Below are 25,804 nucleotides of genomic sequence, written 5' to 3'. Positions count from 1 at the left end.
AGAAATCTTCATCTGCCAGTTTCCAAGCCTTATTATTTGATTAGCAAACTGTGACAAAAGCCAGAAGACTTTCATGCTCTCTCAGAAGAAAATAAATATGATAAATATACACCTTTACAATGTATTGACTCCTTGTTCCCACACAGAGCGTTGTGGGGGGGGGGGGGGGGGGGGGGGGGTTGCCGTTCACAATACTATTAACATACTTCATCAGTTATTTCACAGGCTTTTGACGGCTGCCTCATTTGGGCAGGGTGATTGCCAGCAAAAGAGTTCTGACTCCATATACACATCTAACATGATGGTTCTACTGTACATTTAATTAGTAAAGAGACATGCCAAAGACATTGTTAACACCTACTGTGAACTGCTTATATAATCTATATCTCTTCACACATCGCCCATCACTCACATCGTCAAATTCATGTACCTGTTTTATGAGAGACAAAAATTGAGAGAGGCGTCAACTAGCACAAAGGGAAAGAGACAGGGTGTGTATCGGGTCAGAAATGTGTAAATATAGGGTCTGACACATTCTAGCTCTCCCTCCCTTTTCTTTTTCCTTAACTCCCAGAGATTATGTCTGTATCCATAAACATGAAGTCCAAAGCTGGCCCTAAAAGAACTCCTCAGTTTGTTGTTGTTTGACAGGAGGCATGGGAATTTTTTTTGTATTATTCTCTTCAGTGCGGCCTAACGGGGAATATGAAAGTGAGAAAGTGTGGTGTGTGTGTGTGTGTGTGTGTTACCACAGTATAGATGAACATAAGCTTTTTCCCCAATCAGAAGGCCTATTAAATAATTGTTAATTTGCTATAATATCTAAATTGCTGCAACTCGAAATTCACATCTGACTTTACGGTAGGCGTGTCTAAGTGAAAGGAAAGAAAGAAGACGAGGAAGTGAGCACGCTTCACAAGAACCTTTTGTGTTAGAGTAGGTCAGAAGATGATGGGGTATATTGTAAATATTTTTACTTGAAATGGGTTCTGTGGGGGTTTTTTCTACAGTTATTTTCCTTTTCAGAATATAACAACCTGTTATCATAAAGTCTCTATGAAATGTATTTATAGAGATGTGATCCTCCTAGGAGATTGCATTCAGCTACACACGCTATAAAGTGCTCCAGTGCTTATTGTTCCTCCTCCAAAATTGCTTTTGTCTGAAAGGAAATTGTTAATGTTGATGGATGTCCCTTCACAACAGCCACTCTAGCCAAGCTGATTGTTCAGTAGCTTGGCCATCAAGTATTAGAAATATATTGAAAACATACTCTTTGACACAATCCCTCTCTTTGTAGTCTCTCTCCTTATTTCATCATTTATACACCTTGAATTGTGAGAATGTAATCCAAGATTTCCCATTTTCTCCTTTGTCAATTTTAGGCTCAAAACAAGCAGAATGGGACCCTCGCTGCCGCCAAGGTTATTGACACAAAGACAGAGGATGAGTTGGAGGACTACATGGTAGAGATTGACATTCTGGCCTCCTGTAACCATCATCACATTGTTAAACTGCTGGATGCCTTCTATTTTGAAGGAAAACTTTGGGTAAGTAAGTGCCTGACTGAGGGAACTGTTTTTTTGTTTGCTTGTGTGTTGCTGTTGATTTGAAGCCAAGGAGACACAGAGGCAGTGAACCAGTCACGCATGGAGACACACAAATTCATCGCAAGCCACTATTCGTTATGCTGTTTCCCAAAGGACTCTTACAGTATATCATTAAATTAAAGGATAAGAGCAGTGCATTTTTTCCTGTCGCCTACATTTGAAGAGTTTAAAACTGACAATGTGACACAGTCAGAGCCTAATAAGAGGCTAGTACTGTGTGTTCAACTTCAGATTTGCCTGACTTCTCATCAGTCACGGTTCATAATTTGAAAAAAAAAAACATATATAATAATGTATTATAAATGTATCCATTTAAAATACATGTAAATCCATTTTAATTTATGGATTATGTTTAGAGCTGCAACAATTAATCGATTAATCAATTAGTCCATTGACAGAAAATGAATCACTGATTATTTTGATAATCAAATAATTGTTTTTCGTCCTTTTTTTGCCAAAAAAAGGTTGAACATTTGACGTTTGCAGTTTCTCAAATGTGAGGATTTGAAGCTTTATGTGTCATACTTAATAGTGGGGCGACTGTGGCTCAGAGGTAGAGCGGGTCGTCCACTAATCGAAACATGGGCTGTTCGATCCCCGGCGTGTCCTTGGGCAAGACACTGAACCCTAAATTGCTCCTGAAGGCTGCGCCATCGGTGTGTGAATGAGCATTAGAAAGTCCTCCTGATGGGCAGGTTGGCACCTTCTGCCTCTGCCGTCAGTATATAAATGTGTGTGTGAATGAGTGAATGTTGGCGTGTAGTGTAAAGCGCTTTGAGTGGTTGGAAGACCAGAAAGGTGCCATATAAATGCAGCCCACTTAGTAAAGTGAATATGATTGGATTTTTTTGGTCAAACAAAACACAACATTTGAAGATGTCACCTTGGGCTCTAAGAAATTATGACAGGCATCAATATTTTCTGACATTTTATAGACAAAACGATTAATTGAGAAAATAATTGGCATCTTAATCGATAATGAAACTAATTGTTGTAGCCCTAATTATGTTAATTAGTGAAGCAGTATGCAAGTTAAGGGTTGATATTCTGTTTGTTTCACCAACACACTGTATATTACACATGAAGTGGACACAACATCAACAACAATAGTACAGTATAATGCAGTTTAATGAAATGGCCCCACAATAAGAGAGTGATGGGTAGTATCTTTAAGTGAGTATTGTGCTGTGATGTAATCTATAGAGATTGTGTAATAAATAGTTTTTCAACAGTATCCTGTTTGTCAAATAACTGAACACCTCCCATTTTGAGCTTATTTAGTGACAAGGGCTCATTTTAAAAGAGTGCTGCATCTGCTTATTTTAATACCCTTATTAAGCTTTGTTGCCACGAGCGGAAAGTTGAGTCACAGTGCCGTTTAATACATAGTCAGTAGATCTCATGCTGTGTGCAGTAAGAGGCCCCCGAGCAATTAGGTCCTGGCAGGTGGTGTCATGTGACCATCCCTTGTGGACTGGCCACATCTATGGGAAGATAATGGAGTGGTTGTGGTGGCTGGAGAAAGTGCCTGTGAATAATTCAGATCTGCATGCAGGTTATCCCTCCGGCCCCGTCTTTAATGTGTAACTGCCTTTGTTTTGCATGTGTTGGGTGTTGAGTTAATGTACAATATGTTCCTTTTCCTACAAAAGATTAGTCAATACAAATATGTTGCTTAAAATGAGAGGATTTATTTGCATGCGTGATGTTCAATTTAAGATTATGATCAGCAAATTTGAATTTGTTCAGAGTTGTAACATCTGTCAGAATCACAAGAATGTAAATTACAAACTTGTGGCACAATAAATTGTTATGCAGAACAGGAACAACCACTAGGTCTTCCCTCTTTGTTTGAGTCCCTGAATAGAAGAGAGTGCTCGGTTGTAGCTTTGATTGATTTTCATGTATCATCTGATACCACGAGCTGCCAAGTAACGTGCTGGCAAAGCCAATACAGATAAAGCGGCGGTAGGGTACATTACATCAGCTGTTACAACTGAGGTCAGACACTGGTCAGTTTTACATCTCGGTAACAGTATTAGGGAATTATGTTGTGTTTATCTAATGCACTGCTGCCTCATAGACTTAACTGTGTTTCATTGTTGTATTATTCAACAGCGGGTCATTTGGTTTTAGCAGATTTATTCTGTGTTGAAGGCACTTCTGTTGAGTATTGCTCAAATCAACTTTTAATTTTAAGTGGTATATTATATAGACTTTCATTCAGCAGTAGACAAGTAAATGAATAAATCAATAAATTAGGCTGTTTAATTTATTGACTCTGGCTGGCTTATTTCATTAGGATACTTCTACTCACATTTTCCCCTAATGCAAATGATATACGTTAGATATAGTATAAAGAGCTTGGACAGTTATATGTGATAAGCATTTAACAGTCTCTCCTCCAGGAATGAAATTGTCTGTGCTACATCTGACATCTTGACTTAACAAAATGAGGAAATATTTTTTTCATCAGAATGTGTGATGAAATATCCTGGATGTGAGTCAACAAGGCGTTTACACTTGCGCGGAATACTTTTTTTTTCCCCCTTTTTTTTGAAAAGTTCAAATAGGATGATCAACCATCACTACCATCCTCTGCACACTTTTTTTCATAAAAATCCTGAAGAACAGGTGCATTGCATTGAAAATAATCCTACAATGACAAACAAGGAAAGGATCCCAGTCATTGTCTATACCTGGCAGGACTGGAACATAAAGATTGTTCTGAAATGGAAAAGAAAGGATATGTTTGTAGAGGATGCTCAGTATGGTGGTTTAATGTCTGATTGATCAGCTTCTTGGAATGTCTTCACAGTGTAATCAATAACATAGAATAGGGGTGCTGATGTATTTCCTATAAAGGTCATGTGATTCATCTACCTTGGATGACATGTTCCTTTTTTAAACAAATAATTTGCTTAGTTAGAGTTTTAATGTTGGGGTGCATTACATTACACTTCATTCTTCTTATAGTTTCATTTTCTTTTGTTTTACTGTTTCAGATTCTGATTGAGTTCTGTGCGGGTGGCGCAGTGGATGCCATCATGCTGGGTAAGTCCCTCATTCATTCAGGGAAAGTGAAAAACACTGTAAAGTTCTGGTGCTTTTTCTTTGCTCTATCCCCAAGTGCCAACGCTTTTTATTCCATCCAGAAGCCTCTGTGGGATTTTTTTCCTTCTCCCCAGTTGAAGAGACCATTCCAAGTGTATAATTATTGTAGCTCAGATTTCAAGGAGTGGTTAGTCCACTTCTAATGCCTGCAGATTCTTTCTCTTACTTTGAGGCTTGAAGAAACACCTCTCCACATCTTATGTGTGAATTATTTTAACATAGCGGATACCCTTTAATTCAGTCCACTGTTGAATGTTGGTGGATTCTGATCTGTTGTGTGACTCACCTATTACAAATTTCTTCCACCAGACTTGTCCAGTCATACATGCTGGACTTGTGAAAGGGTGGAGTTTTGTCATCTGGTTGCTATTGGATACCATCAGGCCATCACACTTGATATTTACATGTAAAAATGGCCCAATCTGTTTGTAAAAGTTCATCACAATAATAACACGATCTGGATCAAAATATGACTCATGAACTATCTGTACATTTATCCACAGAACTCGAGCGGCCACTGACAGAGCCCCAGATCCGCGTGGTGTGTAAACAGACCTTGGATGCCTTAATCTACCTCCATGAGAACAAGGTCATCCACAGAGACTTGAAAGCTGGGAATATTCTCCTCTCCTTGGAGGGAGATGTGAAACTTGGTAAAAAAAAAAAAAAATAAAAAAAATCTCTAATCTTTGCTGCTACATATGCCATCTTAATGTTTCATTAATTTTGAAGGGTTATTCAGAATTGAACGATCACTCATCTTCCAGCTAAGCACATGTCAAGATACTCTTTAGGATACTACACAGAACAATAGCTGATTCATTGTTGATTTCTCTCTCAGCTTGTGTCCTCGGTGGCCACTAAGAACTTTCCTGCAGGGCTAACACTAATAGGCTTAAAAAGCTAATTAGTAAAGTCAATTTTGGATCCCTTTTCCATCAGTGCTGTAGCAACCAGCTGAGCTATGTGACTTTGGGGACAGTGGCGACAAATGCATTGCACTGTAAAATTGGAATGAGTCATTCATGTGCCGTTTGGTGCAGTTTCAAGTGCAAAAAAGTTACAAAACAAAGTAATGTGTTTTCTGTAGCCCTAAAGGACAGAACTGGTTGGTGATACATTGAACTGGTTACATAATATTTCAGAAGTATTCATGTTGCTGCTGTTGCATCCGAAGCTGCTGGTTCCCGGATGATTCACGTTCTGTAGGCAGAGGGTCATGACGGAGCCTGGCAAACAATAATTATCAAGCAGTCACCAGGGACTTAATGATAGAGCTCTCTGCATACCGTAAGAGAAAAAGAGAGCAGGCTAAAATAGTCGCACAGGTAATATAACTGCTGGAAGTGATGATGGACTCTAAGAGCATTATAAAAGGAATATTGAGACTTTTCTGTCCACTTATGGGCTTCATATTTGAAAGCATGAATCAGGTTAGTTAAGAATGATGTCTGCTATTTCATATCTTCAGTTGCAATGAATTCACTGTTAAATACAGGAAGTGTCATTGTACAGTTGAGGTTGATTCATTGAAAAAGAGAATATTAATTCATTTCCTCTTTCAGCTGACTTTGGGGTGTCTGCTAAAAATACCAAGACGTTACAGAGAAGAGACTCTTTCATCGGCACTCCGTATTGGTGAGTCATGCTGCCTGGATACAAGGGGGTATTCACCCCTCTCCATCCATAATTGTCCTAGCGTGTCCCACAGCCAGGGGTGATTATTTTTCAATGTGGTATCACAAAAGCTGTCATGGAATGAGGGATAATGGGAAAAGCCTAATCAGCAAGTTAAATGCAGCTGAGTGTTTGATGACCTCAGCTTTAAATAGTGAATAGGCTTCCTATCTTTACAGACCCAAATGTACACATTCTATTTTTATGTTTCCCTCCAAAAGTAAAGGAAATAGCATTACCCTGTATGTATCAGAAAGATATCAAAGAATACTCCTGAATGCACACATTCACATGCAGTCCAAATTCTCCTTAATGCTAATTACAAATCCACTGACTTCTCATTATGCAGGATGGCCCCAGAGGTGGTGATGTGCGAAACTTCCAAGGACCGTCCATACGACTACAAGGCCGACATCTGGTCCCTCGGGGTGACCCTGATAGAGCTGGCGCAGATTGAGCCACCCAACCACGAGATGAATCCCATGAGAGTGCTGCTGAAAATAGCCAAGTCCGAGCCGCCCACACTCATGCATCCCTCTCGCTGGTGAGATGGCGTACTGGTGATAACTAGAGTGGTGGCACTGGAATGTTTCCGGACTGTTTAATGTGTGAAAGGGCTATAAATTGTTAATGCTTAGTTAAATGGCCACAGGGGAAAGAATTGTATTAATTTTATTGCACAAAGCAGGACCCAGGGGCTTTGACTGTGTTTTATGTTCAGCAAACTCTTTGTTATTTATTCTTGAAAGGTCGCCAGAATTCAGTGACTTCCTGCGGAAAGCACTTGATAAGAATGTGGACAATAGGTGGGGCCCTGTACAGCTTCTACAGGTAAGCTGCCCTCCTGTTATCACACAGTATGCAACTATTTACACAGCCTACAGTATAACCCAAAGAATGCATACACTAATAAGAATATTAATCTGAATTTGTCTTATTTTAAAGGGTGTTATTTTACTGTTTTGCTGTTTTTGCTTGTATTTGATTCTGCCCGACAGTTTGTGATGGATCGAGATTTACGTTTCATTTTGATCTTATTTCCCTGTCCATCCTTGTAGCATCCTTTTGTCACTAGTGTAACTGATAGCAAACCTCTCAGAGAGCTCATAGCTGAGGCCAAAGCTGAAGTCACAGAGGAGATTGAGGACAGTAAAGAGGAAGAAGAGGAGGAAGAGGCTGAAACACCTCTGGTATGTAGTTTTATAATATAATTTCATAATATTACTCAAATGGCATATGAGCTCTGAAAGTTATTGTTTTTTGGAATCAATCAAACTTATCCTCATGAAAAACTTTCCATATTTTTCTAACTTTTGGCTCAGGCGGCTTCTGGACACAAGCGAGCACCATCAGATGCCAGTGTGGCCAGCTCAGAGGATGACAAAGTTCCACCAACTCCTTCCACGCTGGAATCCGTTACAGAAAAGACTGAGGCTGAAGCTACTGAGGACAGGACCAGTGATAAGCTGTCTGACGAAGGACTGGGAACAAGTGAGGTAGACAAGACAGAGGAGGAGAAACTCAATGAAGTGTCTGATACCAGTAATGAAGACCTGGCCTCCAGGCAAATAGAGCCACCCAAGGACTTTATCTCACAAGATTCTACAGAGCCTAAACCAGAAGATGGTCAAGCTGAAGAGATTTCTGCTGAGCCTGTAGTATCACAGCCAGAAGAATCTTTAGATGCAGTGCACACCCAAGAGCCTGTGACAGAGGGTCAAGAAACAACAGAGGAACCGAAGGAGACACAACAAGAGACAACTGAGGGTGAATCTCCACAAGTATTAGAGGTAGAAAAAGAGCCCGAAGAGGTGACAGAAAAGGAAGAAAAAGAAGCAGGTACGGAAGAAAGTGAGTCAAATCAACGGCTTACTGAAACTAGAGAATCAGAGGAGAAACTTGAAGATACACCTGAAAAGCCAGAATCCATATCAGAAGTAGAGCAGGCAGAAGAAGAAGGCAAGGAACCAGATGAGGAGATTCCTCAACACAAAGTGACAGAGGACAGAATATCAGATATGGCTAATGGCACAGATGTAAATATGGACAAAGAGAACAACATAGAATCAACCCCCGAATCAAATGTAATGGATACAAATATAGATGGAGACACAGAAACAAAGGCAAATGTGGATGAATCCTCTGCTGAGGTTTTGGTTGAGAAGGAGGTTGCAGAAAATCAGCCAAGTGAGGTGACAGAAGAGAAGCCTGAGGAGAAGGCCCCTGAGGAGGCAGAGCAGCCTGAACAACAGAATCAGGCCAGAGAGGAGATTGACGTGGAGGAGGAGGCACCAACTGAATTCACAAATGGAGTCTGTGATGAAGTCAAAGACACCTCTGAGGATTCGGAACAAGCACTCCCATCTAAGGATGTCCCTGTGAAGGAAGATGAGGAGAAAACTACTTATGCAGATGAGAGCACATCACAAAATTCTGTCTATGTCCCAGAGAGTGAAACTGATTCCGAAACCAAGACAGAGCAGGGAAGCCCTGCTGTGATCAAGCCGGATGTGGAGAAGGACTCTGACTCTGGAAGCAGCTCTGCTGCCGATAGCAACAGCCTTGACCTCAATCTGTCCATCTCCAGCTTCCTGTCCAAGAGCAAAGAAGGGGGCTCAGTGTCAATGCAGGTAATATAATCTGTCCCTCACTTATAACCTCAGTTGTCAAATATCAACACGAATTTGATCATCTGAAATCCCAAAACATCTCTGTTTTCTTTGGCAGGAGTCAAAACGTCAGAAGAAGACTCTGAAGAAGACACGTAAGTTCATGGTGGATGGTGTGGAGGTCAGTGTGACAACATCAAAAATAGTGACAGATAACGACACCAAGAGCGAGGAGATGAGGTTCCTGAGGTATGTCTGTCTCTAATTTTCTTGCTATACTGTTGGTCTAAATATGGGACATGACCTATTTAACATGCCTGCCTTAAATAGTTCTTGTTCATTTCACAGCTCCCACAGCTTTTTTACAAATGCCAGATGGGTTATCTCCTGTGATGAATGCTGCATTATGTTACTGTCATCTTCCATGTTGCCTTTTAAAGACATGAGACATGCTGCTCCGACTGTTTACACAAGTGCTGTCTGACTATTTGATGTTAGGTTCATGACCTTATATCAGTATGCAGTATGAGTTAACATGTATCAATTTAACAACTACAGATTCACAAAAAGAGGAGACCAGGAACATCAAAGCTGGAAAACAAAAGTCTCCTATTAAATATTGATTAATATTGAATTAAAAATTAAATTTGCATATAAGAAAAAAATATATAAAGAAGCAAAAAATGTCTTTTGTGAGTAATTACACTGCTGGCGTGGTTTCCTCAGGCGGCAGGAGCTGAGAGAGCTGCGCCTCCTGCAGAAAGAAGAGCAGAGGGCTCAGCAGCAGCTCAGCAACAAGCTGCAGCAGCAGAGAGAGCAGATCTACCGGCGCTTTGAACAGGAAACTACAGTGAGTCAGACTGTTCATACCACAGTGGTGTGATGTTTTTTATTTGGCCACCTCCCTGGAATCGAGCTCAAAGTTCACCTCAAAGTTAAACATCCCCTCCACACATGTTTTACGACATATAAAAATACTCTTACTCTTAAAATAATAATTTATGTTTGATATGAGTTTTCCACAAGAAAAAAGGTCAATTACCTTGTTAAAATCCAAAAATTACATCTCATGCAATGACCCTGAAAAATCCAGATTCTATGAATAAGCAAAAATTTTTCATTCCAAACATTTAACTTCTGGATAAAAGATGTGTCCTACTTCACAGAAAAGTCCATTCCCAGTGTATGTGCACTGAAGGTTTCCACACTTGTAAGTTGCATATTGGACCATAATTGGCTCTAAACTAGTTCTCATTGGGCCTTGAACTTAGATTTTTGGTGAGCACAGAGAAACTTTCCCCCTTCAGCAGCTGAATATGTACTTCTACTGTCAAACTGTACATACATCATTCTGCACAGTGAAGCTCAAACATCCAACTGAAGTAATAAGCCACACACATTTTTTGAGTGGAGGGGCACTTTAAGTAAATCTGACGGGGGGACCTACTCTTATAATATTGTATCACATATAAACACTTATCATCTTGATGATAAGTCAAGTCATCTCACTGATGCCACTCACTGTGTGTGTGACATGTCCCGTGATTCTGTCTGTGCAGGCTAAGAAGCGTCAATATGATCAAGAAGTAGAGAACCTGGAAAAGAAGCAGAAGCAAACCATCGAGCGCCTGGAGCAGGATCACACCAGCCGGCTCCGAGACGAGGCCAAACGCATCAAAGCGGATCAAGACAAGGAGCTCTCCAAGTTCCAAAACATGCTCAAGAACCGGAAGAAAGAGGTACGTCATGCATGACCGTGCCTGCATGGAAGTGGCTTTTAGTGGGCTGATTAGCTCTTAGCTGCTGGAGGTTCGGGTCGCACTCATTTGCATGTCATAGATACGAGCTGTTTAATGGTGCATGTGTTTAACAGCTTACTCTGTGGCATATCACTTCTCTGGGAGTGGTTTGCCTTGCTGTCGTGCTTAGGACTGTACTGTATGTGTGCAAACGATAGCAACTGGCAGACTGTGCTATCTTACTCCTAGATGCTGCTAGCTGCATGTTGTTGTATCCATTATTCATCTGCCCCGAGGCCTCTGGTTGCCTCACAAGCAATACTGTGCTACTGAGTCTATTTGTTATTTTTAGAGAACTATTTAATAAAAGTTCAATCTCAGGCTAAGCATAAAACCTTATGAGGATGGAGTGCTGGGGTTGTGATACATATATGAGAGGTCTTTATTAGACTTTTCTGGCTCTTTCTCTGCTTGGCAGGCAGTGTTAACATGCTTTGTCAATAGATTGTGTGTTTCGCTTTATGCAGCTTTTTCATGGCAACAATGCCATTTGTATTACATTGCGCATTATGATGCCTCGGTGGTTGTGCTTCGCGCTATTTTTCTAGGCCATGTAGAGGATATTTTCATTTTAAGTATCATCTTATTGCAGGTTGGCTCAAAGTGGTTGCTTCTGTCTGTGGCTATTTACGCTGTTGTGTTTTTTAGCTGCAAAAATATACGCTATTACCTATTAATGAAATGTGTCGTTTTTGTTCTTTGCAATGTTGTATTCCTTATTCAAAATGTACTGTTTTTGTCTATGTAACTAACCATGTCTTTTGTGTGAGTGTGTGAGGTGGCTTTGGTCATGGGATGGCCAGCTTTTGAAGATTTTTCCAAGTGGTGTTTGGGGAAATTTGGGGAAATAATAACTCTTGCATCAGAGTAACTGATATAGAATCGTCTTTAACATAACAAGACTTGAAGCATTTATTTAATTATTTTAACGTGATGCATCGGTGAAGTCTAATCTGCATTTATAAGTTAATCTGCAGTTATAAACTGAGAGCTTGTGAACAGTCTACAAGTCAGGACTGTTAAACTGATTCCAGCTCAGTTACTCTGCTCTTTGATTTCAAGAGGGAAAATAATCATCTTGATAGTTGTGGGACTTAATTGAATGCAAAGTAATGCAGGGTGAGCCGTATGTACATCTTCTACCATGTACCAGGCAAATCTTTCTTTCCATGATATGATTCTAACTCATGCAGTTCAAGCTGACAGTTCTGACGTACTCTGAGCAGCTACTAATCAAAAAACTGACTAGTTCATAAGGACATCAAACTCAGGCCATGGGGATTGAGCATGCTGACTTCTAATCGGTGGCTGGATGCGACATATTTCCTCTCAAACTGGGCCGTGCATGTCTTCTACTGTTGTAGGCCAACTTTGTTAGCTTTTCAAATTATGTACAGCGTCAACCAGTTTCTGCACATACACTTTAGGCCAAACAAGAAGTTGGACAGTCACCCAAACACATGAGAAAAGAGCTCATGAAACGCATAAAGGAGGACCTATCGCTCCTTAAGACTGCTGAGGTAAACCATCACCTGCTGTCTCTTACTCTGTGAAAGAGTAAGAGATTATCTTTTCTCTCTCCATGTGCTTTTCTCTCTCCCTATAACCTGATCTATTCTGGTAAGGTTTTCATATGCACACAAATACAAACTATGGCTGTGTCTGTAATCGCTGCCTATTTACTACTTAGTACGCTATATATATATTTTTTTAGGCATTTTAGGTAGGGTTGGGCAATATGACAATATACTTTATACAGTATACAACAAAACTGAGTACACCCCTGTCAATATCACTAAAAGGTAATTACAAATCCTGTCCATGTAATACAGTTTTATTTGTTTTTGACAAAACCCAAGAAGAATTAAGCCAATTTATTTAAAAAAAATAAACAGAATATTTGGCTAATTAAACTATAATGAAAGATCCATATTTAGGAACGACCTGCAACAAAAGTCAGCAAACCCTTCATTGTTGAGACCCCATTCTTTTATTTTTCAATATTTTGTATGACTGCCTTTATTTTTGATGGCAGATAGGATCATCCTGGGCATGAATGATACCAGTCTAGAACAAATCTGTGGAGAAATGTTGTCGTTCTTCACAGATGATTCTTTTCAGCTGCTCTTTGCTGGAAGGGGTTTTGTTGCTCTACCTTCCACTTTAAAATACTCCAAAGGTGTTCTGTTGGATTCAAGTCAGGGGACATACTTGGCCAGGTCATAGTTTTCACTTTTTTCTTCTTTAAAAACTCTTGTGGAATTTTTGCAGTGTGTTTGGGATCATTGTTGGAAAATTCCTCTCCTGCCAAGCTCCTTAAGACTGGGAGTCATCTTTTCATTCAATATTTGGGTATAGAAACTGTTTTCATTGTGCCATCTATAAATGTCATCTCCCCTAGACTTTTTGCACTCATGCAGCTCCATATGAGCACACTCCCAGCTCCGTGTTTCACAGTCGGCACTATGCAGTTACTGTGGTAGTCCTGGCCAGGTCCACACCAAACATGCTGGACTCCATCTGATCCAAATAAATTTATTTTGGTTTCATATGACCAAAGAATGTGCTGCCAGCATTCATCAGGCTTCTGTTCATGTTCTTTGGCAAAGTTTAATCTTGCATATTTGTGCCGTTTTGAGAGCAGTGGTTTACTTCTTGGATGTCGTCCACAGAGGTCGACTTCCTGCACTGTCTGAGCAGTCACTTAAAGGCCAGTTTCCACAGATAATCCTTGTGCTAAGTCAGAAGCACTTGCCCCTCTGTTTTTCAATGCAAGGTTGCATAAATAGTGAATTGTGTGTTCTGTTATTGATAGTACTGTTTGGGTCTTCCTGTACCTCCTAACCACTGCTGCAACAGTGTTTTGGTTTAGGTTCAGTAGTCTACTGATGATCTTTTATCTTGTACCCTCTCCCATCTTTATGAAGTCTTACAATCTGGTTTCTTACTTGTTCAGGCAATTCTTTTTCATGTGGAGCCATGTTGCATGAGACATAACTCAAACCTGAGAAAGTTGTGGTGTTCACAGGTTCTTCTCTTTGTTCAGGCAATTTGTGTCAACTGAAAGTCACAGGCGTAGTAATTTTTGTTTCAGTGGTCACACTTTGGTTGAGTTGAGGTTGTACATTGAGGCCTTTATTTTCAGTTGAGTCTATCTAACCTGTTTGTTTTTAATTATAAATAAGATCAAATACGCTACATTCCACCCTAAAAATATTAGTTATTGCAAGATAATTCAATGTTGAATCATTTAACATTTTAGTGATATTGCACATGAGTGTACTCAGTTTTGTTATATACTATATATACACTTACATACATGTGTTGGATACAGTACAGCCTCATACAAATACTTCCTTGCCTGGTGGTTATCCAAAGTCAGACATTATCAACAGAGTTCATCACATTCACTCAACATTAGCAAAACAGTGTCTGAGATTTTGCCTTACCATTTATACTGAGGTAACTATCCCTTTAAAATCCCTGGCAGTATTAGGCTATTGTGGGCAATGATGAGAGAACTGCTTTATGGCTATATTGGATTTACAGAATTTGATTGGTCAGGTATTTAACTCACTAGATAAGCCAAAAATAGCCACTTCCAACATTTTATCTATTAATAGTTTCACTATTGAGTTTCCAGAAAACATTATGAGATATTAATACAGTATCATGATATTAAACTTAGCAAACTTTGTGATAATTCATTGTTAATCATATTTTTTTTTTAGCAAAAGTGACATAACTTCACTGGTTCTGACTTTCTTAAATATTTGCTGTTTTTCTTAGTCCTCTATGATAATAAAGTGAATATTTTTGGGTTTGATCTGACAAAACAAGACATTTGTCTCATTTTTTAACATTTCCTGACATTTTATAACTAAACAGTTAATCAAGAAACTAATCAGCAGATTAATTGATAATGAAAGAAATTGTTAGTTGCAGCCATAATAAAATGACATATTGTAATAGATTTGATACTTTAAAAAATTCCCCAAATGAAACAAAAAATGCAGTTTATAGCATCTATTACTACTACTACTACTATTAGCATTATAACTACACATCCCACAATGCAGTTCTTCACCTTTCCTCCTGAGATTAATAACTTCACAGTTATGTCACACACACAGTGAGTGGTGATGCAAAAATGATGATTCATAAGTATCCGCTCTCAGTTTCCTACTTAACATAGAGTCCCCTGGAGTGCAAGTAGGGAGCAGCGGATGAAGGAAAGAGGGAGCGACTGCAGACACAGCTTTTGTTTCCACAGAAGACATCTGTGCCGACAGCCTTTTCCAACCTTTGTTTTCTTGTACATCTTTTATGAATTAGTGATGAGTCACATGGAAAAACGCATTCTTTTCTTTTCTTTGAAAGGTAGCTATTTTAACACCTCATAAACCAGCAGCATGGAACGTATGTTAACAAAACTGCTCTGTTGCAAGCTGGATTAAACTATAAAGTGCTGGAATCATGAGCCGCTTTCAAGCATGAGAAGATGAGAATAGTTCTAATTACTAATTAATGGAATTCCTCCTAACATTTACCCAGAATTATGCTGTGCGCCTCAAACTCACCGATATTCCCAAAGTGGGAAAGGGCCATCTCCCGCATAACTTAGGAAGAATCAGTGTGTGTGTGTGTGTGTGTGTGTTTGTGTGAGAGTGAAGAGATCCTCAGCCTGCTGTGTGATGTCTGTCCCTGATCAGGGCGAGTGCGCTGTGTGCTCTCCTCCGCAGGCAGTGGCCCAGGTTATGATACAGTCTTTTCAGTTGTCCTCATGTGCACTCTTCAACGCTCAGATGCAGGATGTAAGTCCCCCCGCCCCGTTTCTCTCCGTTTCTAGCCCATACTTAGATGTGTGACAAGTTAAGCGACAGGAGGGCCTGTGATGATTTAGCTTTATTTATAAGAACGACACATGTAAGCATGGGCGGTGTTGTTGTTTTCTTTTCTGTAGTGTTGTCATCGCTCTGTTTGTGCAGTGGCTCTCTCTTCCTCTCCTGCACAGTATTTCCCTCCACTGATCCACAAATGTTCTACATTGAGTCTGTGTATTTTACATGGTATTTATATTGTATTACACATTTTGCATCAGATTAGATAGAATTTGGGAGTAAACATGTACAATGCTCCTTCCCAGAGGTGGTGTAGTTGTTGATCCCCCTTCTGTCTGGATCCATGTTTGTCTCTGTCAGCTGAGGTCCAAATATAGACTGACTGCCTCACAGGATGGATGTTAAAGCCAGTGGTATTGCTTATGGCATCACATTTTAACCAGTTTAATTTAGACTCAGTATTATAATAAAAATGTAACTGAAATTTTCTTCTGATGAAATTAATTCCGTGTAATTACATGATCAATGATATTTAATCATAGTTAAATAATAGCCGTTCATAACCTACAATTTGTCAGCAGCTAGGTATTTGAAATCTAAAGAGTAAAATATTACATCTTGTCAAATCATGTATAAAGCTAGAAAAGAAAATTAAATGAATAGATGACTCATGGCACAGTATGTGATGAGTCATGCACAATGTAGGCTGGACATTTTGAATGTCGATGTAGATGTTGTCTTACATAAAACTGAATCTGAATGTCTACTGAACTGTTTTCTTCTCTTTCTTACTCTCTTCACCTCCATTGTGGATCGTTGCCATCCATGATCTCTGAGTGTCTCCTCTTCTTTACTCCAGTTGATGATGTGAAATCTAGTGCTCTGTGTTGTACTGAACATGAAGCGGATGACTTGATAAGATTATGTAATTTACTTTCAGGCAGTTTTGATACGTAAGATGCAATTGTTCTCTCTCTGCTCTTGGCTGTCCCTCTGTATGATCCCCCATGTCTTCCTCTGGCTGTTTCTCACTGTTCCTCCTTTCTCTGGCTCCTCAGGAGCAGGAGTTCCTACAGAAGCAGCAGCAGGAGCTGGATGGAGCTCTGAAGAAAATCATCCAGCAGCACAAACTGGAGATCGCCACTATTGAGAGGGACTGCCTTAACCACAAGCAGCAGCTGATGAGAGGTGGGAGATGGAGAAAGAACTACAGTACTTAACAGACAAAATCAGTCACATCTTTTCATTACAGCTTAACACTTGTGCATTTCCTACTTTACAGGCAGCCACTGGTTTCTGTTAATTTCAATATGATAAAAAAATCAGATGAGGCATAAAATCAATCACAGGGATCCTTTTTTTTTTTTTTTTAACTTTTTTGTGTTGTGTCATTGTGTAATAATGTTGTTGAAAGCACTGATTAATTTGAAGCATCAGGTTGTTGTGGTGCATTCATGTGCAACACAGCTGAAAACACCAAATCAGCAGATTTTTATCAGTACATGTTTGGGAAGTGTTACCTCTCAAGAAACGCAGCTGAAGCATCCTGTGCAGGTTTCACATCTCTTTTAAGTAAATTTTCATAACAGACACATGAAAACAACAGCAGTCTGAAAGGTAGAAAAACTGCCCCCTTTTTACCCATGATTCACTGAGACACAGTGCATGTCAGTGATGACTTGTGCTCACCAACAGTGAATAAATAACGACTGTGACATTCAGACATGTTTGACAAGACATGTTACAGCTTGTCAAATTTTCTGACAGTTTTGTCCTGACTGTTTTGCTTTGATCACACTGCTCATCACTAGTTAACATGCATATACATGTCTGCTAACTCTGGCCTGATGTTTCTGTGTGTGTGTGTGTGTGTGTGTGTGTGTGTGCACGTGTGTTTTTCAGCTCGAGAGGCAGCCATGTGGGAGTTGGAGGAGCGCCACCTGCAGGAGAAGCACCAGCAGCTGAAGCAGCAGCTGAAAGACCAGTACTTCCTACAGAGACACCAGTTGCTGAAGAGGCATGAGAAAGTAAGAGACATGGAGAAATGTGCAGCTTTATTAAAATACATGAGGTGTGTTCATATGTGACCATTTCTGTGTGTGTGTGTGTGTGTTTTACAGGAGATGGAGCAGATGCAGCGCTACAACCAGCGGCTGATTGAGGAGATGAAGAACAAACAGAACCAAGAGAGGGTTCGTCTGCCCAAGATCCAGCGCAGCGAGGCCAAGACCCGCATGGCCATGTTCAAGAAGAGCCTCCGCATCACTGCCACTGCCAGCGTGACTCCAGAACAGGAGAGAGAACGGATAAAACAGGTACCGACACTGTGGATTCATGCTACAGCTGTTTTAGATTTACTAGTTGTTACATTTAAGCAAAAGTGACTGAACATGCATGTACTTTTTATAGCAACACTGTGTCACTGGCATACAATCACGCCTGGGATCTGCCCAACACAAACACAGTACACTTAAGTTTCCCAGCCGGTCTGGATCTCAGACCAGCAACTTTCCAGTAAACATTTCACAAGCTTCACTGGCTCCATCATCCTCCCAGTTTTGGAGGAAATATTGAAATATCTTATAAATTCACTGCAGCAAGAAGCACTTTTTTTTCTGCTGAATCTCTTCTTTTGTTTGCTAGTATTGCCTGTAGCACAAGCGGACCATATGTTTTATAGCACTGTTTGGTACAGTGTTAATGGGTTCGAATTTGTGAACAAAGATAATTACAGGTGTCTGTTTTGTATTGTCTGTGTGTTCCAGTTTGCTTCTCAGGAAGAAAAGAGGCAGAAGAACGAGAGGCTCCATCAACACCAGAAGCATGAGAACCAGATGAGGGATCTGCAGCTGCAGTGTGACTCAAACATCAGAGAGCTGCAGCAGCTACAGGTGAGGCCATAACTGCTCACATTATAGGCATTCAGCTAGCTTTCTTGTCCATACTGACTCAGAATGAATGTAACAGGAGAACTTTTAATAACAAGATTTTAATCAGAGGTGTGACTATAGAAGGATCAGCATCCAGAAGAAATATAAATAATATAATATTAAAGGACTTTTTGATCTCAAGATAACAAAAGAAGGTGAAACTAAATCTAAACTAACTAAATCTAAACTAAAGAGCAAAGAAACAGAAGTTAATTCCAGTGCAGATGAGTAAGTACAGAGGACTGGAGGTGTTATTTATTAATCCAGAGATGATTTGTTCACCCAAATTTCCTTTCAGAATGAGAAATGCCACCTGCTGATTGAACATGAGACCCAAAAGCTGAAGGAGCTGGATGAGGAGCACAGCCAGGAGATAAAGGAGTGGAGAGAGAAGCTCAGACCCAGGAAGAAGGTATATTAAATATTTTTTAACTCTCTGTCTAAAAAATGTATAACTCCCACAAATTCTCTCTTCAGTCGTACTTTGTCCTGCATCAAACTCATGCAGAATGCTTATAAATTTGTTGTATGAATTTCACAATTGAGCCTTGTCACTTAGCTGCCTTGATCATTTTTTTCATATTCATGATATAAAATCCTCAGTGGTTGACTCAGTTGTTTGTGTCTGCTGCCCCCTGCAGGCGTTGGAGGATGAGTTCACACGGAAACTCCAGGAGCAGGAGGTCTTCTTCAAGATGAGCGGTGAATCCGAATGCCTTAACCCCACCACCCAGAGTCGAGTATCCAAATTTTACCCCATCCCGAACCTGCACAACTCCGGTTCATAGCCTCAAATCAAACTTGGCTGCGCTCACAGACTCTTCCTGGTGGAGTTTGCATCATTTCTCTGACCGTTACTGATAAACATGAAAATGTCTCCACTGCTTTGATTCCACCTTTAGTGAGCATGACGTGCCTAAACACCGTTCCCTCACTTAATCAACTCTTCTCTGCTCGTTGGGAAATGTCCAACTGGACAATATGCACTTTTATGAGCATGTTCAAAAAGTTAAAAGTCTGCAGTAGGTAGCTAAGGCCAATCATGCTTATCAGAAGCATTGTAAGCACAGCCTGCTACAGTATGAATGATCTCCAGTGCCTCATATGTTCCTTTTTTTTGTTTTGTTTCTGCATTTAGGGCCCTTCCATGTCTTTATTACAGCTTGCGGTAAATACAGGGCCCCCTGAATGTTTTGCACTTAAATACCTGGATATCGTTTTCATCCATAATCACAAGGTGTTGAGAGATAATTTGAATCATTTCATAAGCTGGTGATTAAGCCAACTCTGTCTGTTTTGCTGCATGTAAGATAGAGCTGGTTCAGGGGAGATGAGTCAGAAAAAGTCTGTAGTTGTAAGGCTTTGTTATGGCTGTGTAGTCTTATGTGCCCAGTGTGTAATGTCGTAATGGGAGTCAAAAACAGCAGCGTGTTGGGATCATAAGGCTGTGATTTAAAAGCAAGTGGAATGTACTGTGTTGTGAATCATGCGCTGAGTAAAATGTTACATGTGCGTAGCTACATATGAAGTCCAATCAGATACTGTGCTTAACATGATTATTTTAGTCTTTTAGAGTCGAATGAACAAAAATATACCTATTGCTTTCGTACATAATTTCATTTCATTGCTGTACTCCAAAACACACATTCCCCTGTTTAGTTAAACACAGAGGTGGCCTGTTACTTCCTGGAGAATGGTGAAATACTCATATAAGTATATTAAAAAATCACTTGTCCTTTTTTGGGAGTTATTCTGAGACGTGTTCTCATGAGCGAATGCTTTTTTTGTGTGAAGTATGAACACAAATGCATACTAAAGGAATGTAAAGCTGTTGATTTGCACTGTTTTGCCACATGAGCTAAAAAAGATATGCAGTAGTAAACTGTCATGTGTTTTTGACAGAGTCACCTTTGTCTCACCCAAGCCTATTCGAACTCCAAACTGACTGAATTGTTTTTGCCTGCTTTTCTTTTTTACTTATGATTTTACCTTTTTTTTCCAAATATGCCCTTATTTTATGACCACAGCTAGTTTTCTAAACATGTATTCCTGATATATTGATGCTGTAATCGCTCTTTATGATGAGCTTTTGTTCTTTTTGAGACCAGTGTTGTATGAAAGGTAAAATGCTGTATCTGTAACTCCTTAACTGTATGAATTTCATCATGTGAGATGTTCCTCGCTGTATTTTACGAGTATTGATGGCTCACAAAAAGAGACCCATTTCAAGAGAAAGATACCTGATTGGTTTATTTTGCCACTATATCATCAGTGCATGTTATCAGTTCTCTATATGCTGACATTAACATTAACATAGTGTTTTGTCATGAATGCTGGATTTTTATTGGGGTTATTTGAGGCTGTGTCTTGTGAATGACACCATACGGCCCATAGATTTCAAATATTTTTTTATTTTGTTAAGTTACAGCATTTTGATGTGTTGACAGTCGTCATTCTATCACAATGAATATTCTTAGTATATGCATTTTTGATGTCAGATCAAATGTATTTAGTGTCTTTATAAATGGACATTTTTGTTGTAAATAAAATATTGACTGTTTATTTGGACCAAACCTGGAGTGAAATCATTTTAATATCAATTGAGTCATACAAATATCAAGACTCACAAGTCCAAAAATAGATTTATTTGTGTGTCTTTCAAATATATTGATCAAATGTCAATAAATTCATTGACGTAAAACATAATCTGGGAACAATTTATAATTAAATCTTTCCAACACTTAAAGGTATAAAGAAAATATATGAATTTCAGTGCGCTCTCATACAAAAATATACAATCCAATCAGTCATTTCTTAGTGATTATCTGAGTCCCTGTCTCACAACCTTGAAAACAACCTGATTTATTTATTTTTTTACCAACAAACCTTTCAAGTAACAAGTAACAAACCTTTCCTGAATGCAGCAACACGCACACCTTGCCCCAATCCTGCTGCACAAATTACCTGCAACTTGTGGGACAGTGTCTGCTTCAGATAATGATAACTTTATATATTTTAAAACATAAATCATTTTATAATTTGAAAGGATAATATCCAGGGTTTTAGAGGCTGGAAGATGGCTTGATTTATGTGGATAATGTGGCAGTATTATAAAATATTGTAGTCTTTCATAAAACATTGAATGGTTACAATGATATAACATTAACAGCTTTTAACACTTATATAGTCCTCAATACAATATAATCCTCAAAAGACAATGAATACAAAAAAAAGTACACCAGACTCTCCAGTCACACAAGCCATGGAAAAAGATGCAAAGTGCAATTAAAAATATCAGCAATTGCTGGCTATCGCCTAAAAATAGATGTTTTCTTAAACAAAGTTGCCCCTGCACAAAGTTTGAATGCAAGCCTCTAACTAAGCAAAGTAAACATTACACACCCACATGTCAAAAACTCAAAAAATGTCTGAGTCACAAAAACACTCACCCGCAACTAAATCCATTACTCTACTGAAGCCGTTTTTAAGAGACGTTTGATGCATTTTTTTTTTTATTTCCTCAAATAGTCCTTTTCTACAAATTTCTACAAAATAAGGAGCATTTTCTACTACTTGCATCACTACTGTTGAACACCTAAAAAAAATGAAATAAAGACAAGTAAAAATGAAATCTGACATGATCCAGTAGTATGTTAGCTTTCAGCCACGGTTAGCTTGACGGCGACGCAGCTGATGACGAACCACTTTATTGCCTGCAGTGGGGGAAAAAAAGGGTTTAGTGATGAGTTACATGTATGTTGAGTTACATGTATGTGACACTTTTACATATTTTTACACAATTTGACAACATTGGAAGTGTGTTACCTGTGTCCCTCTTCTGCACTCGGTGTGGAATTTGTACAGTGTATGACCCTGGTAGTCCTGGTAAACCTTGGCGTCCAGGATCACCTGTAAACATACAAGACTCTCAGATTGCTTGTTTCCGTCACTTCACTCTATTTTTCTACTCTGACAAATATACAACAGAGTTTTCTCAATGTTATCTATTCCACTGGGCTGTACCCTTTTCTCCTCTAGGTCCTGGATACCCTCTTTCTCCCCTTGGTCCAGGATTTCCTGGAGGACCAGGGATGGTGCCATAGGCTGTGAAAGAGCAAAAGCCCAGATTCAGTGGTAATGAAGCAACATTTTCCAACTACGCTTACATAAGTCCAGATAGTTTTCCATTGCTGTAGAGTTTAATCTGATACAACACGTGGAAAATAATAAATCTGTGTCCTTACTTCTGAAGAAGTCCATCAGGTCAGCTGTGACGTTGCCGTAGGACCCAATGACGCGGCTGTAGCCAGGTGGTCCAGGAGGGCCAGGTGGACCAGCGGGGCCTTGAATCGCTCTTACATTTGCTCTCCAAGGACCCTCAACCAGATAATCCTGCAGGAGGCCTTTATCTAGAGAAAGATTATTATATCTTAAGTACTGTTGTCACACATGTGGTCATACTTGTTCACTTAATTCCATGTCTATTAGTTCCAATTTATGTATAACAATACAGGTTTTAATTAGTTCCTGAAATGACTAATTCTCTCCATGTTTGGCAGCCACAATCTACTCACTCTTGATGTAGTCCGTAACTTTCAAGGCAACGTTGGAGTAGTCCAGTGTCTCAGTGAGCTTGCTGACGTCGATCTCTCTGTGCTGGGAACCATAGCGAGAGTCACCCTGAGACTGGCTCTGGCTCTGCACGTAGCCCTGGACGTAACCTGGCTCTCCACGATCTCCTTTCTGACCTCTCGGTCCTTGGGGACCGGGAGGTCCAATGATGGTGCGCCGAACGTTGTCACCTGTTAGAAAAGGTTCATGTGTGAGATCTGAGTCATCTGAGCTGACATGGCTGTCTTAGTTTTTACACAAATGTATCCACACAAGCACATTTAAGCAGCTAGGATGGTTATGTTTGAAGACAGACTCATAATCATCTGTGTATGATAGGAGCTCACTGGTCAGATAGTTCTGAATTTCAGCATGGATGGTCTCCCGAGGGAAGTTTCCACTGAAGGAAACCGATCCACTGTGACTGCCTGGTGGACCCTGTGGACCCTGTGGACCTTGAGGACCAGGAGGGCCAGGAAGACCTCTGAAGCCAGAGCCTAAGAAACATTAAATTCAAAAAGTGTAAAAAAAAATGACAATCACTAATGCAACCCCATTTATATCAATGAGGGCAAATGTATGAAACAAGGAGCAGTGAAATTATTAGAAACACACAACCACTGTCAAACAAATAACTGAATCAACACCATTCTAATATGCCAACAAAAACTGAAAGTTACATAACATACAGCAAAGGTAGCATTTAATGCTCCGGTTTTAACCTCTCACTTTGCTGGAGTGACATAAAAGTGTACTTCAGGTTGTGTCAGTACACTGTGACATCATTGTTGGGTGTGGTTACACTTCTGACCACACCCAGCAGTGAAACAGGCTTGAAATGTTCAACCAGAGGGGGCAGCAACACACCGCTTTTCAGCCTAGTGGACCCGATAAACTGGAAACTCCATGTATTGAGAAGTATTATAGTGTTAGCACAAGACTGTAGCAGGTAGGGAATGAGGCAAACCCTGCCATATTTAGGTAATTCTCTGTCAGTAAAGCAAGAATTTACATGTTGATTTTCTGTTGGGTTTTTTTTGTTGTTGTTGTTGTACTTTGCATGCGTTTCTGTTTTTTTTTTCCTGTCGTGACTTCAAGGCAAACAAATAATTGGAAATGCGTCTGCAAACACATTGCCTTTGGTTGATGTTTACAAGAAAGTCTAATTTGCTTTGCCATATGTAAATGTTTAATTCTGTTTTCAGTAAATATTCTCTCAGGCAGGCAATTATGACAACCATTAAAGTCTTGTCTTAAGTTTTTTCTTCTTTTTTCTTCTTCTAAGTATAAGTGCAAACATTTCACTTGAAGTAGCTAAAAGATGTAATCATCAATACATTTTTAACTGTACTATATTCAGTGTAATAATATTGGTAGGTTGTAGGTAGATTGTTTTACATCTTGTTGTTATAATGACTATTATTCATTGCTAGACATACTTTTTGCCAAAACATTCACAGCTGAGAAGAATTAAACTACTTTATATAATAAATAACTTTTGAATTTACATTAACAGTCAGTCAACCTCACTTTAAACAATAAATTATGTTCACCCAGTTTGCCAGACTCACCTTGCAGGTAACGCTGAATTTCCTCCAAGTTGTATCCGCGACCACCTGCTCCGTACACAGTGGAAGTGGAAGTGGAGGCTCCTGGCGGTCCCTGAGGGCCTGGAGGACCAGGAAGCCCTCGAACACCCGGAGGACCAGGAGGACCATGTTGTACAGCAGAGTTAAGCCATGAGCGGAAGTCTGAATCTGGGTGAGGATGCAAGGAAGATGGTGATTGAGTGACCTTTCCTCAGCTTTACTCAGTGGTGGAGAACATAGATTGTGCTCTGTGTAATTTATTGAGTAAAACAACAAGACGAGCAGATCTAAATCCAGTTCATCCTGTACAGTTTATCTTCACTCTTTAGGTAAGATAAGGTCAGTGTCTGTCAAAGGGAAAAGTTAATAAATGATCTTACTTCTCATCAGTGCAGTGTAGTCAATCGTAGCAGTAGTAAATCCATGGCCTCCTGTACTTGCAGGTCCGGGAGGGCCTGGTGGTCCAGGTGGACCTCTAGCAATCCCTCTCTCTGTGAAACAAAAACATTTTGATTGATTGAAGTTCAGGCACCACTTCCGGGGTCAATGTTTTCCTTGCAACCAGTACTTACCATTCATGATGTTGAAGACATACGTAGCTATCTCCTGTACATTGTAAGTGCCAGATATTCCTCCTGATGCCCCTGGTGGTCCTGGTGGTCCTTGTGGCCCTGGTGGTCCTAACACATATCTCCTCACATCATCTCCTGAGCAGATCAAAGCAGAGAGACATAGTTTAGCTCCATGCATAACTCTGTCAGATGAGTGTATGTTGAAGAGCTTGTGGACACACTGGTCTTCTGTAAATGTGTGGGGTGCAGCATGGATCCTATATGTGTCTGACAGGATGCGGCTCAGACTGAAAATGTATGTACGTACTCTGTAGCATGGTGATCAGCGCGTTGACAGTCAGGGATCCAGAGCCGGGGCCAGGAGGGCCAGGTGGTCCTGGAGGACCCTGAGCGCCAATGCTTAGGCCTGAGCCTGAACCTGCAATAGCACAACACAAAATTAAAACATAAAG

At 39.9% G+C, this 25,804-nt stretch overlaps 2 protein-coding genes across 5 annotated transcripts in view; one reads left to right on the top strand and one right to left on the bottom strand.

The window, feature by feature from the left end:
- The window catches only part of slka (STE20-like kinase a), a 23,400-nt gene extending 2,247 nt beyond the window's left edge, over positions 1-21,153 (top strand). The window contains exons 2-19 of one of the 2 annotated variants that reach the window (XM_067610310.1): positions 1,386-1,550; positions 4,616-4,664; positions 5,228-5,377; positions 6,290-6,362; positions 6,751-6,945; positions 7,151-7,232; positions 7,460-7,591; positions 7,724-9,031; positions 9,129-9,259; positions 9,737-9,860; positions 10,570-10,749; positions 15,552-15,623; positions 16,709-16,838; positions 17,553-17,677; positions 17,771-17,965; positions 18,416-18,541; positions 18,879-18,992; positions 19,222-21,153. In XM_067610310.1, the coding sequence (XP_067466411.1) occupies positions 1,386-1,550; positions 4,616-4,664; positions 5,228-5,377; positions 6,290-6,362; positions 6,751-6,945; positions 7,151-7,232; positions 7,460-7,591; positions 7,724-9,031; positions 9,129-9,259; positions 9,737-9,860; positions 10,570-10,749; positions 15,552-15,623; positions 16,709-16,838; positions 17,553-17,677; positions 17,771-17,965; positions 18,416-18,541; positions 18,879-18,992; positions 19,222-19,368 (3,498 nt within the window). In that variant the 3' untranslated portion in view covers positions 19,369-21,153. The remainder of the gene's footprint in view (positions 1-1,385; positions 1,551-4,615; positions 4,665-5,227; positions 5,378-6,289; positions 6,363-6,750; positions 6,946-7,150; positions 7,233-7,459; positions 7,592-7,723; positions 9,032-9,128; positions 9,260-9,736; positions 9,861-10,569; positions 10,750-15,551; positions 15,624-16,708; positions 16,839-17,552; positions 17,678-17,770; positions 17,966-18,415; positions 18,542-18,878; positions 18,993-19,221) is intronic. The other variant, XM_067610312.1, reaches the window with a different exon arrangement.
- The window catches only part of col17a1b (collagen, type XVII, alpha 1b), a 25,660-nt gene continuing 20,827 nt past the window's right edge, over positions 20,972-25,804 (bottom strand). For all 3 annotated transcript variants that reach the window (XM_067610305.1, XM_067610306.1, XM_067610307.1), the window contains 10 exons: positions 25,660-25,770; positions 25,353-25,487; positions 25,161-25,271; positions 24,763-24,948; positions 23,539-23,688; positions 23,155-23,382; positions 22,825-22,989; positions 22,604-22,684; positions 22,406-22,489; positions 20,972-22,293 (listed from right to left, as the gene is read on the bottom strand). In XM_067610305.1, coding sequence (XP_067466406.1) covers positions 22,241-22,293; positions 22,406-22,489; positions 22,604-22,684; positions 22,825-22,989; positions 23,155-23,382; positions 23,539-23,688; positions 24,763-24,948; positions 25,161-25,271; positions 25,353-25,487; positions 25,660-25,770 — 1,304 coding nt within the window. In that variant the 3' untranslated portion in view covers positions 20,972-22,240. The remainder of the gene's footprint in view (positions 22,294-22,405; positions 22,490-22,603; positions 22,685-22,824; positions 22,990-23,154; positions 23,383-23,538; positions 23,689-24,762; positions 24,949-25,160; positions 25,272-25,352; positions 25,488-25,659; positions 25,771-25,804) is intronic.

This window comes from Thunnus thynnus, chromosome 14 (genome assembly GCF_963924715.1).
Source record: "Thunnus thynnus chromosome 14, fThuThy2.1, whole genome shotgun sequence".
Classification (NCBI taxonomy): Eukaryota; Metazoa; Chordata; class Actinopteri; order Scombriformes; family Scombridae; genus Thunnus; species Thunnus thynnus.
The sequence above is the reverse complement of the archived record's forward strand: the minus strand, read 5'-3'. Positions and strand labels throughout refer to the sequence as shown.